The 26,300-nt window shown below is 43.0% G+C and overlaps 1 protein-coding gene across 4 annotated transcripts in view; it reads left to right on the forward strand.

Annotated features, from left to right (window-relative positions):
* The window catches only part of WDSUB1 (WD repeat, sterile alpha motif and U-box domain containing 1), a 394,309-nt gene that overhangs the window by 322,129 nt on the left and 45,880 nt on the right, over positions 1-26,300 (forward strand). For all 4 annotated transcript variants that reach the window (XM_086956660.1, XM_086956658.1, XM_086956659.1 and 1 more), the window contains 3 exons: positions 10,203-10,243; positions 10,328-10,434; positions 17,185-17,364. In XM_086956660.1, the coding sequence (XP_086812786.1) occupies positions 10,203-10,243; positions 10,328-10,434; positions 17,185-17,364 (328 nt within the window). The remainder of the gene's footprint in view (positions 1-10,202; positions 10,244-10,327; positions 10,435-17,184; positions 17,365-26,300) is intronic.

Genomic DNA, 26,300 nt, shown 5'->3' on the forward strand with positions numbered 1-26,300 from the left:
CATTTTATGAGCTAAGAAATGCAATGCATTCTACTAAATACTAGTACAATTGGTGCTCTGCGCTGCAGTGTGAGTGCACTTTAGACCAGAGCCAACCGACCTGAACAGCAGACTCAGCTTCTACACTCCCACCCGCTAGCTCCACTCCGCCAGCCTCGCCCTCGCCGCTGTCCCCCGCATCCAACGAACGACCTCCGGCGGCAGTTCCTTCACCTACCTTACCGCCAAGACCAGGAACACCGTCCCTGCCCACCTACAGCAGACCCAAGACCTACTCGCTTCAGAAGACTCCTCAAGACCTGGCTTTTCGAGCAGTAGCTGCACCCCCCTCCCCTCAGCGCCTTGAGACGCTCACGGGTGAGTAGCGCGCTTTACAAGTACTCTGAGCCCCCCTGCCTCCCCATACACGTGTTCTGCCGCTGTTCCCAGAGCTCGGAGCTCCCCCTGCTGTGACCCGCCGCCCCCCCTTCACCGCAGAGGGCGCAGTCTTAACAGCAAGTGAGTTTTTATACGTGATTGACGCAGGGGACGCCAGGGAGGGCTGACCAAGTTCACACGGAGCGTCGACTGCACATACAGGTTTGAAATGAGGCTTGGAGGCTGTCATCGAGAGTGACCAAAACCCTGAGATTGCCGCACATGTCCGTTAGCAATGAGACATTCTTAATAAGTTTACAGCAGAGGCTGGAAGGAATGCGCAGCAGCCTCTGGCTGACAGTACTCAGACAGCCCCAGCTTCCACGGGGGGAGGGAGGGGGTGCATGGAAGAGCATGCGAAGGGCAGAGGGTTTACTGCTGAAGAAGCAGTGTACCGAGCCCGGGAGGCAGCAGAGCTCGGGTGGGCGGGGGAGGAGGAGGGGCAGGCGGTGATCTCACCGCAGCTGCTCTCTCCTCATAAACAGAGGCCATGATCTGTCCACACAGGTTTTACGACAAAAGGAAAGCAGGCTGCCTTGTCCAGAGGGACGTTCTAAAAAGCCGACAGGGCGGCAACCAAAAACCCTCCTTTCCAATGGGAAGCCAGCGCTTACCCTAAACGCTGACGCTACCCAATGGAAAGGAGGGGCGGGATTACAGTACCCTTTTTAGAACAATATCTCGCAGGGCGTGGCTAGCAGCTTCGCTGCTCAAGCCTACGCCTCTCCGAGACCTAAAAAGTGGCAGAGCATGTTTAATTTATGTACAATGCAACTTAATGCAAAAATATAATGCAACTTCAATTGACCTGCAGAAAACTCTGCATGATTTAAAGGGATCAGTTGATTTCCTTAAAGGAAAACGGGATGCATTTAAAAAAAAAAAAAATTAAACGTTGTTGTTTCATTTTTAAGCGCAGACAGTGGTCTTTAGGACCACTGCCTGCCCTTAAAAATATTTTTATACACAGTCACAAAGTGGAAGGGGTCCCCTGGGGACCCCTTCCCAATTGTGACTGCATTACCACCCTCTTGAAGAGGGTGGTAATTCGCGAGTGTTTTGCTACTGCAATTGTGGTCACAAAACATTCACACAGCATTGCAGACTAATTGCGACTCTCAATTCCTAATTTGCGAGTCGCAAATAAATTGCGATTCGCTATTTAGGAATTGTCCATGGCAATAGTGATTTTGCATGCGCAAAAGGGTTAGCAAACCCGTCTGCGCATGCAAAATCACGTCGTACATCTGACCCTTAGAATCTTATCCACGCCAATAAAATCACAGTAGGGCAGTGAAAGGCATTATTAGGAAGTTCTCTTTGTGGACCACTGCATGGCACCCTCCTTCCAACTTCTGGCAAGAAATAATTTTTGTAGGTGGAAGGGAAGGCCTGCTCTTTCTTAACTCCTCTAGTGTAGCTGCTATTTTAATTTCTGTAGAAGAGCGAGTATGGACACGTGTACTCTATCAGATACTTGCATAGTTTGCCTGGTCAGTTCTGCTGTAGTAGAGGATTCTCACTACATCAGTCTAAAACTGTAGTTTCTCCTCCTTTCAATCCAGAGTCGTTGCTTGTTCTGATCCCAGCAATTTTAGCAACAGAAGACTGATTTGGTGATTGGAAGTATTTTGGAGGTACCGGATTCCTGTTAATAATGTAATTTGTTTGGTTTATGATGCACTGTCACTCGTCCTTATGGACATAATCATTCATAAAATGTTTTGTATATTTTCATCTTCTCCACACAACAGTCTGAGCAGCTCTTTTTGCTGCATCTGGATTACATTAATCTAAAATAACCTAAAACCATGTGGGTAGTAGCTAATTTGTATTACAAAGTCTTGATGCTTCAAACTAGTGAAAAAGCTGGACATTGGGGGAAAAAACAGATTTGCCTGACTGTTTCTTAACCCTGTTTTTGAGTTCCTTTGTATTGATTCTCTATCATCTTGACGTTTTCCTCAAAATCATAAGCTAGCCTTTTTGATCTTTCAAGATGAGGCTCTCATATTAGGATCTGTTTGTATTATGGCGGGAGGAGAACCAGCTTTTAACTTCTCCAATCTTGATGCTAAGGCTTTCAGACTAGAAGTGAGTCCACCACGGAGAAGTGGTTCCTCACCATCTCTTTCAATAAATTGAACCCCTTTCCAAATTCTCTTCTAGTATTTCGCTGCATGTAGTCTGGATTCAAGCATCTTACATTATGAAAGATCCAAAGCAGAAGAAAAATATACATCCCTGTAACACTTTATTTATTTATTTATAAAGTTTTCTATAGTGCGATATGCAGCTCTTGTATGTTTCTTAGATTCATGTGCTCCACTCCATCTTCCCTATTATAAGACTCCTATTCCTTACACATCTGTATGATAATTTGAGGTTTGGTGTAATCTGGGGAATTGTTAGCTGAAAATACATACAGCTCTTTGGCTGTAGTTTGCACTATCATATTGATGCCAATGTTTTACGTTTAGTTGTTAGGAAGTACCTTGCCTGTTGTTCAAAAATATACAAGGGTTACCATCCTCACAAAAAGGAATAATTGACACATGTGAATCTATCAAAGATATTAAGGAAGGAGTAACTATAGTTAAAAGTAAGTTACTTTTTAGGTCTCGTCCTATTCCATTCCGCAAGGAATGAATAGGACGAGACTATAGGGGCTAAACTAAGAGCTAAACAAATGCGGATTTCCAGAAGTGCATGTGGTCTCGTGAACGCGCTTCTATCCGCCTGCCTAGCCATTTGTTGCTTGTTCACACTTCATGTCCGCCAGGCCGTGTCTCGCATTTCTCCTCCCCCGCCCCCTGCTTCACACTTTTCACGGCCGCCAGGCCGTGTCTCGAATTTCTCCTCCCCCCCCCCTCCCCACAGCAATGCCAAGAGCTTGTTTATTGTGTGCCGATATTATGTTTGTGTGGATCCAGGAGAGGAACCCGATTATGAGTTCATAGACAGACAAGCATGCATTTTGGATTATAAAATTACCTTGCATGGAAATAGCGGTGCAGCAGAATTTTATCTGCAACTGTCTCCTTTGCACCTGTGGACAACTCAATTGATACTCAATAGTGTTTATTGTGTTCCTACTATAAAATGTATTTTTATATCTCACAACTTGAGAGTGTGGTTATTAACCTGTATTATAACACTGTTGTTCTCAGTAAACTATGAAAAACTATTTTGGATCGATGGTGCAGCGCAATAACATTGCAAGTCAAAACATGCCCGGCAAGGCGCACCTCCAAATACCTGCCTTCTGTATTTTGAATTTGAGACAGAGTGGCGTAATGCGACCACCTGCCTCATCATCAACGGATTACGCTTGAACCGTATGAGCCTGCGACCACCGTGGAACTGGCTTCCCACGCGAAGCTCCCTATTGTTTACTCTCTACAGATGGACAATCGGTATCGGCTCGTCGCCGTCTTTTGTTTCCATGAATACGGAGCGGTTCACTGCACACTGTAAAAGGGATGGCCATTTTGAAACGGCATGCCATTCATCAAAATACAACCTCTGAGCATATTTCGTTATCTTTCTTTTACAATTATGTTGTTGTCAGTGTTAGAAAGGGATAATGTTGTTATCCTTGTTAAGTACAAGAATACTATTAATAATTTGTAGAATATTCTATAAAATTTCAATTATAATTTGCAGCGTCAATTCCTTTACTTAGTGATTTGAATGATACATAATCATGCATTTTGTCAGACCGACATGTTCGCTCTACATCTATATGTTTTTGAAACCCTTCACTCCCCTCTAATTCATGATGGCGCCTCGTTGGGGTATGGCTGTCGCGTTACAGTTTGTGCATGCTCGTTGAGGGCTGGCCGCCTGTCCGTAGTGTTCCTTGCTCTTCCATACTGAGCAGGGCCCATAGGGTGGTGCTCTGCAGCTGCCAGGAAGTGTACCACGGATGTGACTGGGAGGCAAGGAACAGAGCCTTTAGTACTCTGAACTGAGGGCAGCAGTGCCGTTTCAGGTGAGTACCGACCCTTTGGAGGAGGAGATAGAAAGGGGTCAACATGGTCATGAAATTACAGTCATCAGAAAGAAAAGTAAACACCATTTTCAAGGATAAGATAAGCAGCAATTAGTAAAAAGGCAAATTGACATTTGATCTCTGTCCTTGAACAAACCGCAAACGTGTCGAGATAAAAGCAAGATTTAAAGGCGTAATAATTGCTCATTCACTTTCTGAATGAACAGAACACTTAGTCCTTTCCAGTTTAAGTTAATTCAGAAGAACGGATTAGTAGGTCCTATAATTAGCTCAACCTGTTAAAATGTGACCCGCCATAGCAAGTGGATTTTTTGATGCCTGTGAAGCCAACCGATGTTAAACAATGGACCGACTCTAAGCTCACTCTCAGTTTTTAGTATGTTCAACAAGAGGCTTTTCTCTACCAGACATATTGGTAATAAACGCAATGCATGCAGATACCAAGGAATACTCCCATAGCCATCCCAGGAACACACACTCCCGCAAACAATGTTCAACAAGAGGCTTTTCTCTACCAGACATATTGGTAATAAACGCAATGCATGCAGATACCAAGAAATACTCCCATACCCATCCCAGGAACACACACTCCCGCAAACAACCAGGGCATGCACATAAAACCAAAGACAAATTAACACATTTATGCAGGCACACGTGTAAGTACAGACTATTTCCCCAAAGGCACACACAGAAGACACATATAGAAAGGCACACTCAGAAGACACATATAGACATCTCAAAGGTTCACATGCACACATATGGGTATGAATGAAATTCAAAGTGTGCGGTGGCTAAAAAGATGATGGATCATTGAATGGATGCATAGTTGCAGGTGAACAAATGAAGACTATAAGGTGAATGAACAGTTGTGTTTGTTTCCAAGGATGTATGGATGGATGGGCATGTGTACAAGGTTAGAAGCATGAGTGAATGTTCGAGGTAATGAATGGACTTGTGTAAGTATGGATCTTAATGTAAGTATACGATGGATAGATTTGCATTGCATGGACAGGATAGATGAATAGATAGATATTCCTTGCAATAATTCATACACAGTATTCTTTGGCTCGCAACACCAGTAGGCAAGCATCAATAAGAGCAGTTTTAGTTAAAATTTCACATAAGCCTAATGCTCAAAGTGAGTACTGCTGCACAGCTGTGAGAAACTCCTTTACTTATGATTCCATCTCTTCTGATTGAACAAACAAGACTCGCTTAAATAAGTAGGAATACAGAAGAAACATCCTTCAACACTCTTCACTACAATATTTGCAAATTGAAAAATCTACCGTACAGCTGAAATCTTCACATTTGACAACGCACTTTAAAGTACATGAGAATCGACCAACATGGATTAGGTGAATTGGGATGAAACATTTCTCAGCTCAAAATGAACATTCTGGATGTTTGTGTTCAACTTAAATGAGATACATACTTTGGCAATTACTATCAATCTAAGATCTCAGTAAATATATTATTATGTGCTTCTCAATTCTATTTAAATTTTTCATCCATCAAGAAAGGCATGCATTAGAATTTGCAGGACAACTAGCTCCCAACATGACTTTGCTCCCTTTAAATAAACTCGCCCCTTGGGAAGTTCAGTGTATGCAGAAGGATACTTCCAAACCGACAGTAACATATAGTGAGAGATGTATAGTCGAGTGGACTGAGCCAAGACATGATTGTTAAAAGTCTCAAGCCATTGGTTGAAAGAAACCAGTAGAAGAAAGCCAATGGTTGAAAGGGACCCACATTTCACTATATATACATTGTTTGGAATAGATCTGTTTGGCAACTGTGCGGTCAACACTCAGACCTAAAACCACTAACATGTACAAGTGTATAAGCTTAGAATGCATGTACACTTCTATAGGTAGGAGAACAACTAAATGGCATTCCTTTGTGTGAGCCACTGCTGTAAACGATTAATCAGGGCTGGCTGTTGTGACAATGGGGCTCCTAAAATAATGCACTAGTGGCATGAGCAAATGTCATATGCCAGTTGGGCTACAGCACGAAAACCATTTCATTCAAATTCCAGAGAATATTTTGTATTTGTAACTCATAATGCTATTCAAGCTTTCTTTAGCTGAATCAAAACATTAGGTCAATAGGGCTAAGCAAATACTATTCAAAGTTTATCTGATAAATATAAAACATATGATAATCTTTATTTATGAGAGTTTATGCAGCAGTATTTCTGAATGAGTTGAGAATTATCATGTAGCTCTGTGCTGTTGAGGCGCTATAATTCTAGTCCGGGGCTTTCATCTGACAAACAACCATAAGTTTTCTGGGAGTTGAACTGGGGGGGTTTAATAGCACTTTACTGACAAAACACCTGATACCAAATATTTAAGAGCTGAAATGCCCAGAGTTGGAAAAGTGTTCTGGGCAGCATCCACATAACCGCTTGGCATTTTAAGGTCTATGACAACATGTATTAGCAAGAAAGAACCAGAGCATAATAAGTCGTCTTCGTTGAATTTTAGGGTCTTTCATGAGGATGTGTTTCCCCTCACAAGGACTGTCATGAATATTGATCAAACTTGATGACCTACGTCCTGTCTCACTGTAAAGAATTTGTAGTGTGCACTGGTTGTGGTGTAATGGACGCTGCATGATTTGTGTGCTTGGTGTTAGTCCAATGACAGTAAATTGCGCCTCATTGTATATCTAAGAAAAAAAATCATATTCAGCTAGTTACGTATTGCACTGAAATTCTAGTTTTTGGCATGTGTTGCCAATACATGGTTTTATGTCAATTATTTCCTATAATTGATTGCTTATATATTAGTTCAATGTATTTTATTTTTTTAAATATTTTAATTAGTAATTATGTACAATAGACTGCACACTGCCGCAGTCCCATGTGCGTGCATTTATGTAGTAAAATGCCTATTAGACATAACAAAGACACAATGAAAAGTATTTGTATTGATGTTTGAACCCAGCCATATGCAAATCAGTCTTGTCCCTGTGCCCCGTGGTAAAAAACAGTCCAGCCCGAACTGAAAAGCCAGGTCCTCCCTGGACTGGAAACAAGCATCCAAGGACCGGTTTCGGAATTTCAGCCCTCATCAGCCTGGATAGCTTGATTCCAGTGGCATGGTGAGCACAGGACTCACGTCTGAGCATACCCGTCTCACTCGGGGTGACAAATGCAAAAACAACAGGTGAGGGACAGAATGCAGAACAATGTCATACATTCACCCCAGTACAGAGATCTGGGCCTAAATCCATCTTTATTTTGCTCACCATGCCATTCCAGTTTGAACCCAGCAACATTCCGTCCATTATCTTGTGTGTTTTGCTGTTCACCCTATGTGGGAAGGGTATGCCCAGACGTGGGTCCCTTGCTCACTAAGGCACTGGAGTCAAGCTGTCCTGGCTGAAGATGGCTGATAGCCAGAAACCGGTCCTAGGATGCTTGATTCCGGTCCAGGGAAGATACGGCTTGGCAGTTCGGGCTGGACTGTTCCCATGAGGCACAGGGTTAAGACTGATTTGCATATGGCCATGTCTGAACTGGGGTGGCTTCGTGAGCAAAATAACAATCGGGGCACAAGTCCTAAACAAGCATTTTCAATGCAATAGGTCTCGCATTACTGTAAGTTTGAGCTATTGGTGTTGCAAATGATATTGTTTGTTAGGTTTGTTTGTTAACAAATATCCCAGCAGTAGCATAAGTAATAAGCAAGAAAAGGGTGCTGTATCGTAGACTGTTACTAGGTGTCTCTGTGGAGTTGTAAAGAGAACTCTATTAGCCATATAAGGTATTGCACGCTTACTTATACCACTGCTGGTTTTATAATACACCATCCCATTCGCACACAATACTACCTTACTTCTACCCAACTGCTACTTGCTAGTTCTCTCCTTCCCTCCCTGAGTCTACCTCCTTATATCTAAACCCCTACTGATTTAACTACATACCCTTCTTCTCTTTCTCTAAGGCCCCTTCTGCTTAAACTACATGCCACTACTACTTGCTTTATCCTTGGCGCTCCTCTATCCCTCTCTCCAACAACACCATTCTATTTTCTATATATATAAAAACGAAAGTATGTCTGTTTGTCCTTTATGCATTACTACACCATTCATCCGATCGCCATGAAACTCTGGGAAGTTGTTGATTACACTCCCGCGAAGGTTTCTTGCAAAAACAAATTGTGTTAAATATCGGCCCCCGGCCCCCCATAATCTTTCCAATACTGAACGTTTACAGTTTACGGTGTGACTCGCTTTTGCAATGACCATCAACAAAGCACAAGGATAATCGCTGCAAGTGTGTGGACTACATTTGGAGAATCCGTGCTTCTCGCATGGACAACTCGCGCGTCGGAAAACCTTCTGATTTATTCGTGTACACACCAGACGGAAAAACAAAAAATACAGTGTATCCACAAGCACTCGAATAACTAAACAGAATTAAAACAACACTTTAAAATGTTTTCCATATTAAAATGAATACGTTTCAATAAAAATGACACAATGTAAATTGAATGTTATCATAACAAGTTTCCTTTCTTCTGAGATCGCAGCAACGCACAACGGGTAAGCTAGTTTTTAATAAATGCCCACCCATTTACATTATTAAATACCCACACAAATGCCCTTTAATCTTTTTCTCCTCTTCCATATGATTATTCTTTTATCTTTTTAGCATACAGTAGTGCCCTACTATCTTATATACCCATACACAACTTCTTTTACACTTTTTTTTTTGTTCCCCGTGTATTTTTTAGCTTTACTATATCTTAAATAGGCTGCCCCAAGGCACGCTATCACCCTACAAACACTCCGTATTCCCAGGGGGCTGGCAATAACCTAATACTGTACACATTATTACACTACAGTTTTTGCTTGCGCAACATTACTTACTAACTTTATGCCTTTTAGGCGCCTTTATACACTTCAAATGTTATAAACAGCAAACTTTCCAACTAAATTACCAGCTTTTTGCATGCTGTACACAGTTTCCCTATTATTTCTGCTTATAGAAAATTCCTTATTATACTATTTTTTTTATACGTACTGCTTAAAGCCTAAACAAGCAACTAAACAAGTAAAGTCATCTTGCACAACAAAACACATTATAAATAAATTGGTACAGCAAATGTAGTACCACCAACCTATATTTCTCATGCGTTTATTCCTACATGATATTACTATATTTTATCCTAATACAAGCACACACAATCCCACTCTATAAACTTTCCTCCACTTTACTCAACAACACTCCACGCTAAACTACTCAACTTCACTACACTTTATAGTAATTTCCTCTACTCTATACTACACCACTTCACTGTACCACACTACACTCTATAGGTCTACATTAACAAAATTCGAGCTAGTAATGTTGCATTAATATTTGCTACGCCAAAAACTCAAATTTTTAATAATGCGAGACCTATTGCATTGCAAATGCTTGTTCTTATGACTTGTTCAGTGGTTGTGCTCCCCTTTTCTTGCTTCCCATAACTCTCCATATAACATGCATATATACTGTCAGATGTCGTGGATGGGTTCTTATTGATTGTATTCTGAATTCAAATAATTGAACATTGAAGTTCAATTTTAGTTTAGTTTAGTTTCAAACACTTCAGGGGAGTGCCCTCAGGGTAAAAGTGGAATAAAATGAACTGAGCTCAGACTGATACTTTCAAATGGTAATTTACTTCATAAGAGCTGCCTCTCTTATTTGCTTTTCACAAATTCACCCAAAACATTGTTTTGATTTAGTTTTCTTTGTTTTTTTCAGAGCAGCGGAAGTATTCTTTACATTTTGACTCAGCACACAAGGTCAGAATATTATAATCTATGAAGCTAAGAATGTTTTTCCTCTGTTGTGTATCAAATCACTAACTTCAGTTCTTTTAATTTTAGATATGTCACTACATGTGCCTTTTCCTTCAGCCTCCCAGTACTTGCCACTGGATCGATGGACAAAACTGTAAACATCTGGAAGTTTACACAGAACGAGGATTTTGAAGGCAAGTAGAAGGTCCTCATCGTAATGCAAGCCTTCTACTTAAAATGTATGTGTGGGGATCAACTAAATAAATGTCCTAGCTTTTAGTACTCCCTCATCTGGCTCGTCTCTTTTCCCAGGACCCTATAACCACGTTTACACAGATCTAGTGATTATAACTTTGTGGTTCAGAAAAGGGGAGCGAAGGGACTCACAGAATACTGTTTGTATAATATTGCCACACCTGCACATATTGCCATATTTTCTGGTGGGCTAGTATGCGCCTATAAAAGTGAGCTTTATTAACTAGTGAAATATTCAGTGATTTACAATCCCTCAAACCTCTACAAAGTAAATCCTTTATGTTTCTTCAAACCTGGCTTTACAAACAGTGCTTAATATATTGAGTTAGTTGCAGATAGTGTCATCTGCACTCATTTTTGGGGATAAGGCGATTATTTTTCACCATCTGCTTTGAGCAAGAGAGAGAAAGTCAGAAAAGATAGAAGTGAGATGAAGAAATGATAACAATGAAAATGGTTAAAAATAGGCATGAAAATATGAGCAAGGATGGAAAAAAAGCCAGAAAGTGTAAGCTAAAGCAGTGGGAGACCAGCCATCCATTATTTTAGTTAAGGTTGGTGGTGAGGACACGTGTAACAGAGAGTGACAAAAAAACCCTGAAGAGCTAAAAGATGTGTAGGAGACGATCATGTCACACATCAAAACACACTCAAGTATAGCAAAGATAGGAACTGGTACACACATGAACCACAAAGGTCATTAAGAGATATTTGTTTTGGGTAATACACTGAATATATGGATATGATTCGAAATGCAAATAAAGTTGTAGAAAAAATTAAAGTTTGGCGGTGAGGACAATTTTTTGTCTTGCTAGATTTTATGTTGTACACAGTATTTTTCACCACCAAACTTAAATAACCTTTAACTAAAGCCTTTATAGTGAATTTCATGGGTATTTCAACTAGAACACCCAATTCCAGAGATATATAGTTAGAATTGAATGTGATAGAGTGCCTAGAGATAAACCTCTAGATTGACTAAACACTTGAGGGTTGCATTCAGTTTGTTGTACCCAGACACAACCCTGCAACAGTTTCCCTTCTCCTTCAGGTAAGTCCCCTAACAGGAAACAATTTCCCAAAAGATCTTCCCACAAAAAAACACCTTAGGAAGTAGAAAGGTTCTTCTTCCCTGAGGAAATGGTTGTTCTCCCAGGTTCATAGAAACCTCAGTGCTGTTCCCTAGCGTGAGAACCAACTATAATATTAATAGAGATGAATACAGAATTCCTGACTCTATCATCCAACAACTCAGAGGTCAAGGCCTTCCTGGAAGATATGCTAGACTATTTTGAAGCAATCGAATGTGCTCTGCCCACTTCCCAAGAATCAGCCTGATCCTTTTGGTTTAGCGATTTCCTGTAGCTCCAACCCCAATGAAACGCAAAAACGGATACACATTATCTGAGCGGCAAAAGAAAACTTTGAGCCTGTTTTGGTTATGAACTTTTGGCATAACTCCTCCCTAGGGCCCAGTTGTTTGCCCGCATGGAGGAACTTTTCATGTCCAACTCCAGTGCTTTAGTCCTGCCCGACCACTATAATGGCTGCCAATAGAATGATGATTCAGATGCAGATAATCTCCTTCCTTCTAATAACACAGATAAATGCCTCATCTTGGACCTACAAAATGTCAGTGGCTATTCCCTCTCTGATCCTTCTTCAGACGAATTGTCTTTCTTCACTTCATGGGTATGCAAAGCAGCAAAATTGCAAGCCAAGTCAGACATTTTAATAGATGTCTTGCAGTCTTACAGCCGTTGCTACCTTTTAACGAGACACTATTGGAGCCTGTTCTTGCTGCCTGGGAGAAATCCTTTTCAGATCCAGCACCACACAAACAAGTTGCGAGAAGACACAGTCCTGCACCCTGAGGCCCTATTTTTGGGACCCAAATGTTTTTGCTATCATACCCTTTTCCGAACGCTTCCTCCGCAAAACTGAACTCAAACACCTTTCTGATGGTTCCTACGCATTACCAACAGCCTTACTTACGTGAATCTAGAAGGCAAAAAAATGTGATTCCGTCAGTCTTTTATTTATCAAAAAGAGGGAGGAGGGTTGATCTTCTGATCAATGGACACAGATTACCACCAAGGTTGGTGGAAGGTCCAGTCACAGCTTGTGTCCGATATAGAGGATACAATGGGGAGATTGCTGTACTGTTCCTATGTGGAAAGGAAGGGAGGTTAAACTGGCATGACCATAGGTGTTAGACTAACACCCTGGGGCATCCATTATGTTGGATGTATTTGCCTCACACACCCCGAAGGATGTCATGCTTCATCATCGGCGTTTGCTCCTCGTCGGGGAGGCGGTGCAATCCCCGACGGGCTCACCTCGAGAGGGGCTCTTTGGCGGAGATCTTTTATCCAACAGCCTTATGGTGAAGTGGGGGTGTGTGGGCAGGAGGGTATGTGATGATTGGCTGATTGCTAAAATGTAGCTAGGGGTACCGGAAATAGTTTTATTCTGGGGGTCCCCTGGCTGCAGTTAAAATGTGAGACTAGCTTACTAGATGTCAACAATTTAGGTTGAGTGATACTAGAAAAGACTAGGAGTCAAAGGGGTCAACATGTTTCTCGCTAGGGGTCGAATCACCCGCGATTCATCAGGACCTTTACAAACAGTGAGAAGAGGGGGGGGCACATGCTCGTGTCATGTAAGTGGTGCGTGTTACCTCTATGGGGTCTCCTATGCCTAGACATAGAGAAAAGGAACAGCAATGATTAAAACATTTCGCAATAATCACAAAATAAATGTCAATGCCAGATTGTGGAACATATGTGGCATGCTGGCGATATTGTGGATCATTGAGCACAATAATTGCATGCCTCAAAAGCATTGAGTGAGCAAAGTGTATGTGTAGTTTAACCTCCCTTCCTTTCCACATAGGAACAGTACAGCAATCTCCCCATTGTATTCCGTCAGTCTTGCCATTTGCACTGCGTACACCATGTACCCTTTGGGCCACTATGTTCATACTTGGTCGAAACTGGCTCAACGGATCACTGTCCGTTTACCCGACAACATGAAAAAACTTCCATTTTATTTGGGCCTCAATAGTTTGGATGCCTTCAGTCACATCCAGTAGTGCAGCTGGGGTTCTGGTGACACAGTCGAGTGAACCATGTGCATGACCTTCACACTGCATTACCACACTTTGATGCACTTCACTGGTTTTCCTTGAGATGCCCATACAACTATCATAAGCATTCCATTATTGGGTGAGAAGACTGCTCCTTGAAACTTTTCAAGAATAGCCACACTAGGGCATGTTTGCTGTGCATAGTCTCTCCAATAAAGCAATTTCTCCAGCAGTCCCACATTATTTGGGGCTGCCCCAGGGCTCAGTAGTCATATCTGTATCAACCTTGGCAGCTTGCTGAGATGCACCAATTAATATATCTCTTTTATGAAGCAGAGGTGGAATCTAGAAGACACCAGCAATAGCAGCAATCCTAATCCAAGCCATCTTGTGCTGGCTCTGCTGCATCAAAAACGGATAGCCCTCTACTTCTCCTGCTTCTGTGGGGTGGGGAAAATTTCACATTTTACCACCAATTGGGAGGCCATCGCAGTGGATTGCTATTTCACCCAGCTAATCTGCAAGCACTGTGCCCTAGCATTTCTGTCCTCCCTTCCACCAGAGCTAGCTCCCTGGCAGTCATTTCTATTTGTAGGAAGAACCTCTTGGCTGCCTAATTAAGAGACCAACATGGTGGTGCTCATGGAGGAAATGGGCAACAGATTCTATTTCCTTTACTTCATGATCCTGTAGAAGGACAAAGGTCTGAGACCAATCCTGGACCTTTGTATCTTGAACCTTGAACCAGATTCAAGATTCTGTCCCTCAATCAGGTCTTAATGACACTTAATGCAGGAGATTAGCTAATGTCCCTGAGCATCTAGGAGGCTTATTTTCATCTATCGATCCTATCCACTCACTGGCGCTACTTTAAGTTCTGTGGGATCTCAGCACTATTGCGGTTCTGCCAATTGGACTGAAGAATGCTCGGGTGCTGAATTCCACGCTCCTGGATCTGTAGAGGTGGATGTGCCCCATGAATGTTCATTGATTGCAACTTCAGTCCACCACAGTTTAAGGCTACCATGGTTTTAGAGGCCTCCTCACTGGGATGTGACTATTTTCAGGGCAACGTCACTGCATGGGGTAGCTTTACACATAATTGAGGCTAAGTGCAGGCAGTCTTTCTTAACTTGAAGGCCTTCCTCTTTTCCATCATTCAAGTTCTGTCCCTCAACATTGTTACTGCCTATTACATCAACCGACAGGGTGGTGTGAGGTTATAGACTCTGTTGGGAGAGAATTTGTATGTGGCAGTGGGCCCAACAGTAGGACATTTTTCCAGTAGTGACAAATCTCACAGGAAACCTCAGTGAAAGCATAGATGCTCTAAGTCTTCTTTCTTTGGAAGACCAGGAATGAGACTTTTTTTTTCCGGAAGATAAAGAATTACTATTTGCCAATTTGTGGTGTCCGTGCATGAAACTCTTCACAACGTGCCATAATGGATGTGTTTTTAATTTTGAGCATACACTGCTCTACGACTAGTTTCCTTGGTAATGCCATCAGGTTCAGTTGGTCACGGGGCCTTTTTATGCATTCGCACAGAACCCATTTATGCCAAGAATATTGCAGAAGGAGCAGGACGAATGAGCACATTTGATCCTGCTCTCTCCAGACTAGGCGATGAGGGTTTGGTAATGATGATTTGTTGGCACTCTGCTGTCGGCTACCACTTCCTCTTTTGCATGGAGAAGGGCCGGCTCTCACAGGTGGATGGGTCCTCCACCCCAGTCCACAAATGCAGAAGCTGCACGGAATGAGAATGAGTGGTTTTAGCTGGAGCACTTGTACTTGCTGTCTGAAGTTGCAGACAACATCTTGGCTGTCAGAAAAACCACCTCAAAATGCATTTACATGGGTTGTTCAGTGGTGGGAGTCAGGAGGTCTGAACCCATTGCGGTCATAATTTTCCAATGTTCTCCGTTTCACCCAAGGAGGGCATAACAGCAGGGCTTTACAGTATCTACGGTAAAAAGTTTTTTGACTGCTCTGTTCACCTTCTGTTTTCCTGGGTAATTGTATTTTTTTTCTTCCATTCATCTGGGAATTGAATCTTGTGTTGACTTTCCTCTCGGCATCCCCATTTGATCTGATGCTCCTTTGCTCTGTTTGATTTCTCACTCTGAAGACAGTTTTCTTGGTGGTAATGACTTCGGCCTGTAGGGTCAGAGAACTTCAGACCCTCTTGGTTCAACCACCATTCACTTACAAATTGGTTCTGCACACCTGTGCACTATTTTTAACAAAATGGCATTTGCTTTACATTTCAGTCAGCCCATTGCTCTTCCATATTCCTTTCCTCCTCATCAACCCAGGAAGAGCAGTGGCTGCATAGACTGGACCCCAGATGTGTTGTATCTTGCTACATAGCCTGTACTCAACAAGACAGAATGGTTGAGGCACTCTTTGTTGGTTTTGCCAGTGTCAAGAAGTGCAAGGCAGTGACCAAAGCATTGTTTTGTATTGGGTTATGCTTTGCGTTACGATCTGGTCTACTTTGGCCATGAAAGAACCTACGGTTGGCATTCGTGCCCACTCCACCAGGGTCAAGGCTGTTTCCACAGCTCTCACCTGATGCTTCCCGGTAGTTGACATCTGCCTGGCGGCCAAATGTTCATTCTTGCATACTTCAGCTAAACATTACTTTCTCAAAGCCCGAGCTTGCAGTGATGACTACTTTGCGAGGGTTATGCTGCATGACATCTTTGGTTAATTGGAATTACTCAATCCCACGTCCAATAGGGTGTTGTGTTAGGCTTCATGCATAGGGAAAGGAATCTGTAGGAAGTTGTATCCATCAGAGAAAGAATATTATTTAACATTGGTAACAATATTTCGGCTCAATCCATTCTCTCCTCCAAATTCCTGCCCGTCCTCCCCTGATGACTTAGTGCCACGATTAATAAGATTCCATGGTATGTAAACATATCATGTTTCTCTGTATTTGTCTGTCCCTGATTCTTTATCTTTCCTTTCCATACACCTCAGTGGGGTGCAAGAAAAGTACCAGGAACTGAAAGCAGCTGGGGCTTATGCATTCCGATGTTGTCACATCCGGGGAGGTCAGAGTTGTGGCTGAGGGAACACTGCAGCTCCACCAGTGCTGAAAAACTATTGCTAGGGAAAAATGTTTCTGGATCCAGTCTTGCTCCAGGAAGATATACATGAGATAAGGAACCTCGGGAAAGATAATGGCTCGATCAGAATATTTTTCGTGATGGTAACTTTTTTCTCATGAACCTTTCTTTTCTGCATAAAGGAATATACACATTGACCCCAGAGTGACTGGGATAGCACAGTTTATGGATCAGGACATTGTGTGTGATTCAAACTCTAATTTCTAAAACTTCTTTTTAGGAAGTGGATTATAGTCATTTGTGTTAGTGTTTGCTATGTTTATGAATACAGGTTGCCTAGTATTGGGTGTGATTAATAGCTCTGTGGGAAAGGCCCAAGAATAGTGGAGTTAATGTAGGTGAGAACATTCTGTTTTTCTGTGGAATTAAAATACGCTTTGATTTACATTATTTGAAAGAACACAGATCCTTTTGTGCCTAATTATTTGCAGTTATTCATTTCCCTACTCTGGTTTTCCAAGGCGCTCAGGCGGATAACACATGTACGCCATCTGTTCAAGTTTGGACCGAGGATGAAGTTTCAGCATGGCTGTCTTCGGAGGGTTTTCCTGATCTTGTTCAGGTTTTCAAGCTCAACAACATAGATGGAAAAGAGCTGCTAATGCTCACAAACGAAAGTCTGAAAAATGAGCTCCATGTTGGTGAGTACTCAAAACAAAAAGTATTTTTATTGATTTCACACATTGTCAATCAGCCTCCCCAGGGACTTGCTAGTGGATTTTAAACAGCTTTTAACATTTGTAAAGACCCTGAAAATCCGACCTCAGTAGGGCATTTGTTTTCTTTTCGTAGCCCTAGGAGAAGTAGGTGTAAGAGTTTTTCTAAAGTAATATGGTCTTAGTGAAGCTCTGTGGCCCACGCCTTCTTTGTGGTTGATCCTTGTGGTCCTGGGCTACTTAGCACCAGAGGAAGAATCATCTGGCGAAGCACAGCAACCAAAGCCCTTTAAAATTGTTTCAACCTTCCCATAGTTAAAATAATAAATAGCATCAGAACGTCTCACAGGTACGTTTCTGCTATTCTCCATTCATAATTTCCATTGTTTGTGTTACAAGTTGTGCTCTGATAGTCCTCAGTTAAGTCTGCTTGAATACTTTAATAAATAAAATAAGTAAACATTTCAAATCAATCTGAAGGTCACATACAGTCTAATGTGATGTAAAATTTTCTCTCGTTTATAAGTTACATTGATTCCCTCCCTATTGCTCCATTTTGCGTCAAATCTATAAAAACATGGAAACAGAATTCATTTAAAAATCTCTGGTGATAATCCCATTAGTATTTAAATTATTTTTATTTTCTAAGGAAGGAGTTCTTGTTACCAGAATAAAATGAACGTTTACAATTTAGTACAAAAAAGTTTGTGAGAGATGAGATTAAAGCGGGCTGAAACTGTTGAAAATTGCATTCCTAAACTACTTTTATTTTGTCCAAAAAAAAAAAAAAAAAACCAGCAGCTACAAGAATTGATAAACGGTCTTCACCAGCCTGGGTCACCGGGTGTGGAGGGGGAGAAATTTGCCTCCTGTAATTTGAGACTTTGAGCAGAGAGGAGCAGACACACGTCTAAAGAAGAAATAAGAAACTCTTTTTATCCCCTGCTTGTTGAAAGGACTGTATAAGTACTAAACACGGCGATTAGAAAAGCCAAAGGCTGCTGGGAAGATACTGTATTTCTGCAGCAGATGCTGTCCCACTAAAAAAATAGAGATAGAACATTTGGATTAATCAGTTAAACTAGCCTAAATGTGCCAACCATGCTTACCTGCTCCAAACCTTCTGAATCATTTACATGGCTGCTTACTGAGAAGAAAATACACGTCCATGTCACAGGTTAAATTAATTTCAAATGGTCTTTTCACATTTCAGTATATGATAATGTCTAGTTTATGTAGCACTTCATCAGCCAGGAGACTGTTTCAGAGTACACACCAAAAACATGATCACAACCTGCTGATATACCTTGATATGAAGTTGCACTCGTGTCACATGGAACATATTCTTCAATATGACACAAATGCATGCATTCGAAGTGATGTCTCATCACGGATATTGACTTGGAAGGAAAGTAGTATAACACTGCATAGCTCCAAAAATCAACCTTTGGATTTCTTTTAAATGCTATTTGTGGGTTAATTCACAACTTGAAATAAATCAATGTATCCTATATCCCACAAGTTCAATTTCTTCGAAGACATCTCCTTGTTCCAAAAGCATTGATGTGTGGAGCACCCACTCAAGATCGCATTTGCCTAACTTTGTAAAGGAACGTTACGTTCAATTGAGCAACAGTGGCTATTTGCAGTAAACCTGAAAAGACTAAAACTCCCAAGTTAAGCTACTATTAGCTCCAATTAATTTTCAACCCTTACAAAATAATACGACCTTAAATTCCACCCCTGCTTGCGAAAGTTTGAAATAAGATGTGACTAAAAGATGGGGCGAGTATTTTTTTGAAGGTGTAAACGGTTTCTTTGATTGTGTGAAGAAGTAGATAGAATGGCTTTGGGAAAACATGTCAATTGCAGGTTTTTTTACTTTCGGTTCAAATGTATTAGTATTTATTTAAAGCATAGATAATGGAGGACATTATTGGTCGTTAAAATATTTTGATTAGGAGTTTTTTGTTGTTGCGTATTTGTGTGTAAATATGTAATAGAGCTTTGTGATCGTTGGTGGTACATACAGTCTTTAGTGGTTTAGAACCTGGTTTGCATCTCAATGTTGTTGGTATTGATGAAATATCGGAAAATGTAGATTTTGTCATGTGTAATTTTGTGTGTGAAAAGATGTTTGTCATTGGTAAGAAGTGTATCAGGAGTGGGACTAATCGAATGTATTGATGCACTTACTGGCTGCCGATATTGATAGTACATTGGGCATTACATTGCGATGTTTCATATGGTTGTCCTTCAAAATTTAGATTCTACACGTTTAACCATTATAATGTAAATTATGATATTGCACATTGCGTACTGTTACTTTATATATGAAAATGGTTGACATTCCTAAGAGCAAATGGTGGGCTGAGATTTAAGGTTAAATTGGTAAGAAGCGTTAGGCTATACAGTGACATTTGTTTCTTAAATTGGGAATTTCTGCTGTTTTTAGATTTTTAATAAGTATACAGACCTGTGACGAATGGAATACTTGAATGAATCTCCGGTATTGACAATCACTGCAATACATTGTTATTTTGCACACCATAACGCCTCAGTTCAGTGTTGATCCTGCTCCAGTAGGAACAGTCCAGCCCAAACTGCCAAGCCAGGTCCTCCCTTAACCAGAATACAAGTAACCCAGGACCAGTTTTGCCATAGTTGTGGACTCATCAGCCTAGTACAGCTTAGTTCCAGTGACAGTGTGTACGGGATCCACGTCTGGGCAACACGTCCCACTTAGGGCGACACAATAAGTATACAAAACAGTGACGGATTGAATTCTTGAATAAATCTCAGCTACTGGTCATCACTCTGGCCGCATCTCAATTCATCCTTACATTGCACACCATGCCACCTTAGTTCAGAACCAGCTGTATGCGAATCAGTTTTGACCCTGCTCCAATAGGAAACGTCCATCCCAAACTGCGAAGTCTGGTCCTCCCTGAACCAGAATACAATTTAGAGAATATCGTTGGGTTTATGAGTATGCATGAAACCCTTATAGCATGTGTAAGTATTTGATGATATGGCCATTTGATGGTGTGTTTATGGTTGTCTGATTATATGTGTATCTGTTAGTATTGTGAACAGCATGCTTTGGCAGTTGTCAAGTAATCCAGAGATCCATCACTTCAATTTTTTGAAGGTGAAAGTAGTCTGGGACTTTTAAGAATTGGCTCAGTGGTCTGTTCACAAAATCAAACAGGCCAGGAGACCAGACATGATCCGACCCAGGCATCCTTGGTTCTCAGAGTGGTGTTGGCTAAGGAGGCCACATAACAGCTGACAAATTAGTCTGCCACCAGCTGAACTGCCCTTCTTCCATCCTCTGGTTGCTGTAGTAAATAGAGCGTTGAATTTGTCCTTCATGTGTGGAAACATTGTTTAGACCATGGAAGAATAGGGCAACTGAGAATTTATTAAGGCAAGATGTTTGGGACCAAACATCTTAGAAATTTGGGAAGCCATTATGGAGCTAGGAAACTGTTTTGACAAGTATTCAGCCCATGTAGGAGAGGGAGAGGTGTGGCGCCACGGCCAGGGCGACTGACGCTGGAATCTGGGGATCACGGTTCGATCCCTGGAGGCACATTAGCCCAGCACCATGTGACTCTGGGCAATAGCTTGCTTAATCTTTCCGACGGCCCCCAGCGCCTAGAGACCCTTACGGGTGATTGTTCGCGCTTTACAAATGTGGATTATGTACTCCTTATGGTTGCCCTGTGCACTTACAACATCTCAGAATAGACTGGACATTGTAGAGGCATATCTGCTCAAGCTGATCTACCCTCACATAGGATATAGTAAGTGCACCCTGCCTTAGGGGTAAAGGCCTGCAGTAGGGTGGACTTACCTTTATCTAATGCAGTGTGTGGGTGGTATGGCACACAGGGCAGTGTGCCATGTCGAATATTTCGGATTTCTTCACTAGGACACACAGCCTGCAATGGCAGAATGCGTAGCCTTGATGAGGGGCCTCTCTGGTGACACAACAGGTGCTGTAGCTCCAGAGGACTCTCTTCAGTACTCATACCCGCAGTACCAGGGGTACCATTTACTAGGTACTTACAGGGGTCGCTGAAGTGGTGCCAATTGTGGTACATTTTTAGGCAAAGAACACTGGTACTTGCAGCCTGGTTGGCAAGTACCCAGTAAACCTCAGTCAAAGCTGTATCAAAAGCCAGGCGTAAGGAGGGGGGTGGGCTGCAGCAGACACCCAGTATCTCACAGCACATGTTCCCTCTAATGAGATATCTCTTAGGACCTCACCCTGGTCTGTTCCAAACTGATTCATAAGCCTTGAGCCAATGGTCTTCAGTTACATGAGACTTCTTTCAGGAAAGGCAACCTTTTTGGAGGCTATACACATAAGAAATCAGCAACATCTTTGCTCCAATTAACCTTTCACATCTGTTGGAATTCTGTCTTAAAAAAGATTGTGTTCCACTTTCCTAAGCCCTCCTCACTGAGTAGGCGTTGCATAATTTGGACATCAAGCATGCATTGCCTTCCATTAGGGCAGAAGAGCGTGGTCGCCCTGCTGCTAATGCAGCAAAAGTGAAAAATAAAATGGTAATAAAATGAATTTCCTTTGTAGTGTTTGGGGCAGGGCATTGCTGCTGACTGGCAGCAGAGGAATGGTGCTCACTCCACCAGTTTACACTGCGCATGTCAATTTGGCCAGCTATCTTGCGACGGCCTGCCTAAAATACGCTGTGAAGACCTCTCCACCTAGCCGTCTTAGACAGCTGGGTGGAGAGCAGGCACAGGCCCCCTGTGCCTGCTGGAGCATTGAGGCAGCCCTCTCTAGCCAATCCTCGTGCTGCTCATCTGCACCATGAGAGCAGCTTCGGGATGTGGAGACGGTTGACTGAGGTTCCAAGAGGATTCAAGCTGACTGCACTCAAGACGAGGAAGCGTGGGTAAGTATGTTTTACATTTTATTTTATATTTTTTGCGCACTGGCAGCCACTGTGAGAAACCCGCATTTCCTTCAGCCTTAATTCCGGAACTCTCAGTCACAGCCGTTATAAAATCTGTTAACGAGCCATGATTGCAAGCTTTGGAATGTGAGCCCAAAGGCATTATTGCAGTGCCTGACACTGGGTTTGGAACTTGGCTAGATGACCCTTTACTGTTTAAGGTCAGCGCCTGCCACTGTGCATTGCACTTTTATTGAGACCAAAATGGATAACATTTATGCATTACCTTTTGCTACACTTCTCATGGATTGCAAACTCCATCTGGGGTGATGTTTTCAAAAGTGCCTTGGGGGCACAAAGAGCGAGTGTATCTGCTTTTTGCACCCAAGGAACCTTGGTATTACAGAAGGGGCCATAAACGCTTGCCTGTGGGACCCCTCGTATAATAAAGAAAATACCTGTGCACATGTAGCCCCAGTGCAATCGCAATTGGGCATTCTTTCATTCTCATGGGAACGTGGCCTCATTCATATGGGGAAACACTTTTCCGGCGCCGCATCAGAGATGGAGAGACAGAGGCAAAGGAGATGTCATGTGGCGCGCTGACTGTGCTGCAAACAGGTGGTGCACAGTCACAGTGACGTTGAACCAAGAAAAGGAGGCCCAATGTATCTCACAGATGCTCCCTGAGGATGTTTGCTGTAACTCACTGCTCATGCCTGCAGGTGGATCACAGACCCTCACCCACCTCCTGTGAGAAGTTGGCCCGATATGCAGTGCTCATTATTCTAGTGATCACTATGCATCGGTCCAAACGACCCTTATGGTGATTGGTTGTAAGTCAACCTTAGACCAGCTATCCTAGTAGCGTGGATACGAGCAGTCTTCGGGCTAAACTCTAGAGGGCGTGTTAAGCCAGCTGTTATACCATCATCATTTAAAATTGTGCAAACTGCTTTTAATTTGTTGAATTGATAACCTCTAAAAGCTTACCCGACCACCGTATTCCGCCTTCATACCACGCAGCCGATTGAGCGCTGCTGCGGTAATTGTTTGTTGTCATTCAGCGGCCGCCATCGCAGGCGTGCTCGCTAGCCATGCCCCCTTGAGGCCACGCCCCTTCCTTTTCCTTCATCATGTGCCTGGGAAGGAAGCGCAGCGGACGAGCGCAGCGGGAGCGCCTAAGGCAAGCCCGTCTGCGCCCGTCCGCGCCCGTCCGCGCCTGGACGGGCCCAGGGACCAGGCAGAATGAAGAATTCATCAGGTACTCCTCCCTAGAGTTGCATTCTCTACACAATCCCGCTCTTCAACCCCTCGACCCGACCACTCACGCCCGCCTAAAGGCAAGCAATATCCTTTCTCACCATCACTTACAAGAACCGTCCCCTATCTTATCTCAAAGCTCTAAAAACAATAAGCCCCCCCCCTAAACCTAATCTCCGGACCCTCCGATGTCTCTATCTGAACACCAGATCCCTGGTCAAACACCAACTAGATATATTCCTGCTCCTGAAATCGGATAGCCCTGACATACTTTTTGTCACTGAGACATGGCTCACTACAGACTCCTTGCCAGATATACTCTTGGCTTTACCATCAGATTATTACATCCTGTCTGCAAATAGAAAATCAGGAAAAGCTGGGGGAGGTGTTGCCCCCATTATTCATAAAGACCACACGTTTACCACCTTACCTCCCCTAGACTTACCAGATACGGATAACCTAGTCATCAAATCTGACACCGATACAGGCACCATGGCGCTAGCATTGATCTACCGACCACCTACATCTATGCCTTCCTTCCCTGCCTCCTTGTCTGAGCAAATAGCAGGTCTAGTCGTCGACTATGACAAGGTCATGGTCATAGGAGATTTCAATTACTGGTACAATAACTCGGAAGCTGGACCTCATGCCACAGAACTTTTCGAACTCCTCTCCAATTTAAATCTCCACCAACATGTCTTGATCCCCACCCATGAAAAGGGACATATCCTAGACCACATCTGGTCTCACAACATCTCTACCTCTTGTCCCACGGCCTCACCATGCATATGGTCTGACCACTACTTACTGCAATTCTCTATTACCATTCAGGGTCACCTAAAAAACCAAGCGCCCCCGGGAGGGTCAGTCAGGAAATGGAGATCCCTAAACCTCCAAGATTTCCTCTCCACCCTGACCAACTCCATCCCTACCCAGGGACCAGACATCAATCTGATGGACAAAGCGCACACCGAGTGGCTCCTCTCTGCATGCAACGAACATGCTCCCCTCACCAAGTTCTCCCGCGCCCGCCGCATGGACGCCCACAAATGGTTTTCCGCTGACCTAAAAAAGCAGAAACTAGAACTCCGTCAACTAGAAAGGAAGTGGAGACATGGCTACCACGCCACAGACAGAGCACTATACAAGACAGCCCGCAAAAATTATAAGGACTCTATCTTATCTGCCAAGGCTACTTTCTTTTCAGATAAAATCTCCAACGCCAAAAACAAATCACGGGAAATCTTCAGAGTCGTCAACGACCTATGCAATGACGCCAGAACCTCTCCCTCTCAACCTGCATCACAAATGATGTGCAACCGACTCAACGACTTCTTCTTTTTTTTTTTTTTTTTTAATTTTTGAAAACCTTTATTAGTGCATCCAGAAAAGTACAAATAGTGGCCCACAACCTTCAGGCCGGCCACAAATACTGTTGAGCACATGTACATGCAAGACGGTGACACGACAGTACAACAATATAATCAGGAAGCAGTCAGCAGTTACACTGTAGAGCCCTTACTGTCGCGTCTCAGGAGTTGTGAAGGTTAATTTTAAAGTTTTCATTGCAAGCAATAATGTCCAACTATTCCATTTCAGTAAAAATTGGGAACATAAACGAAAAGAAAGAACAGGGTCCATGAAGACGTGAAATAGTGATATCAACAAAGGCATACACAGCCCAGCAACTCAGAAGACAAATCCTACTAGGCAGCATGGCGGCCAGGATGTATGTTACCAGGATATTAGACCCAAGGCCCTAACAGCATTCACCGCCACCCACCCGGCAGTAACGTCGACACGGTCCCAAGATAGAAGAAAGAAGAAATAAAGTAGAAAGAGAAAAACAAGGCACCATAGGAACAAAAAGAAACAGAATACCCATCCCACAACCCCCACCCTACACGCATGCGAAGGCTACGGCCTACCCCCCCCCCCCCAGCAGCGCGTCTGTCGCCCCATAAACCCGAAATATAGTAGAGATAGTAAGAGAAAGAAAAAGGAAAAAGATATAATGTCACCTTGATATAGGGAGCCAGAAAAGAAAAATCTAATCTAAACCTCCCAAGAAACCTAACCCCGGGGGAGGGCCGCAGTTTCCTTCCAAAATCAGGTCTCCCGAACTCACACAGCCATGTGCAACTCCCCCACCGTGTATCAATAAGTTCAAAAAAATTACAGCCAAGAAAGAGTCTAATCAGCCATACCTAAAGTCACAGATCAGCACATTAATCGCAACCCCCACAACAAGAATAGAGAGCAGGACCTAGAAAGTATGAACTGAAGTGGGGAAAAAGGAGCACGTTCAATGCAGACAGCCTATCAAAATACAGTTCAGTCCGGGTCTCCGCCATCCGTCCGAGCAAAACCCACGAGAAAACATCTTCAGCCCTGTCCTGAACGGCAAAATCCCGCCAGGGCTGGCCATCGCTGCGAGCACTCCCCGGGTAGAACAAAGGAGCAAAATGGCCGCTCTAGACTAGGAAGAAACACAGGAGGCGGAGAGGAGCGTCCCCGGTCACCACCAAGTCCAGCATCAAATCTGTTGAACACCCCCTCCATTCCCGGACAACACACACTCCACCATTGTACAGAAACGGCTCCGGAGGCAAAGACCTTAGGGGGGGTCAGGCACTGGAGGATCGATGAGCAGAGCCAATGTGGGGACAGAGTCACTGTTCTCAAAGTGGGGGGTAACATTGTATTGAGAACCTCACCGAGGAGAAGACC

Source organism: Lissotriton vulgaris, chromosome 2_1, assembly GCF_964263255.1.
Source record: "Lissotriton vulgaris chromosome 2_1, aLisVul1.2, whole genome shotgun sequence".
Taxonomy (NCBI): Eukaryota; Metazoa; Chordata; class Amphibia; order Caudata; family Salamandridae; genus Lissotriton; species Lissotriton vulgaris.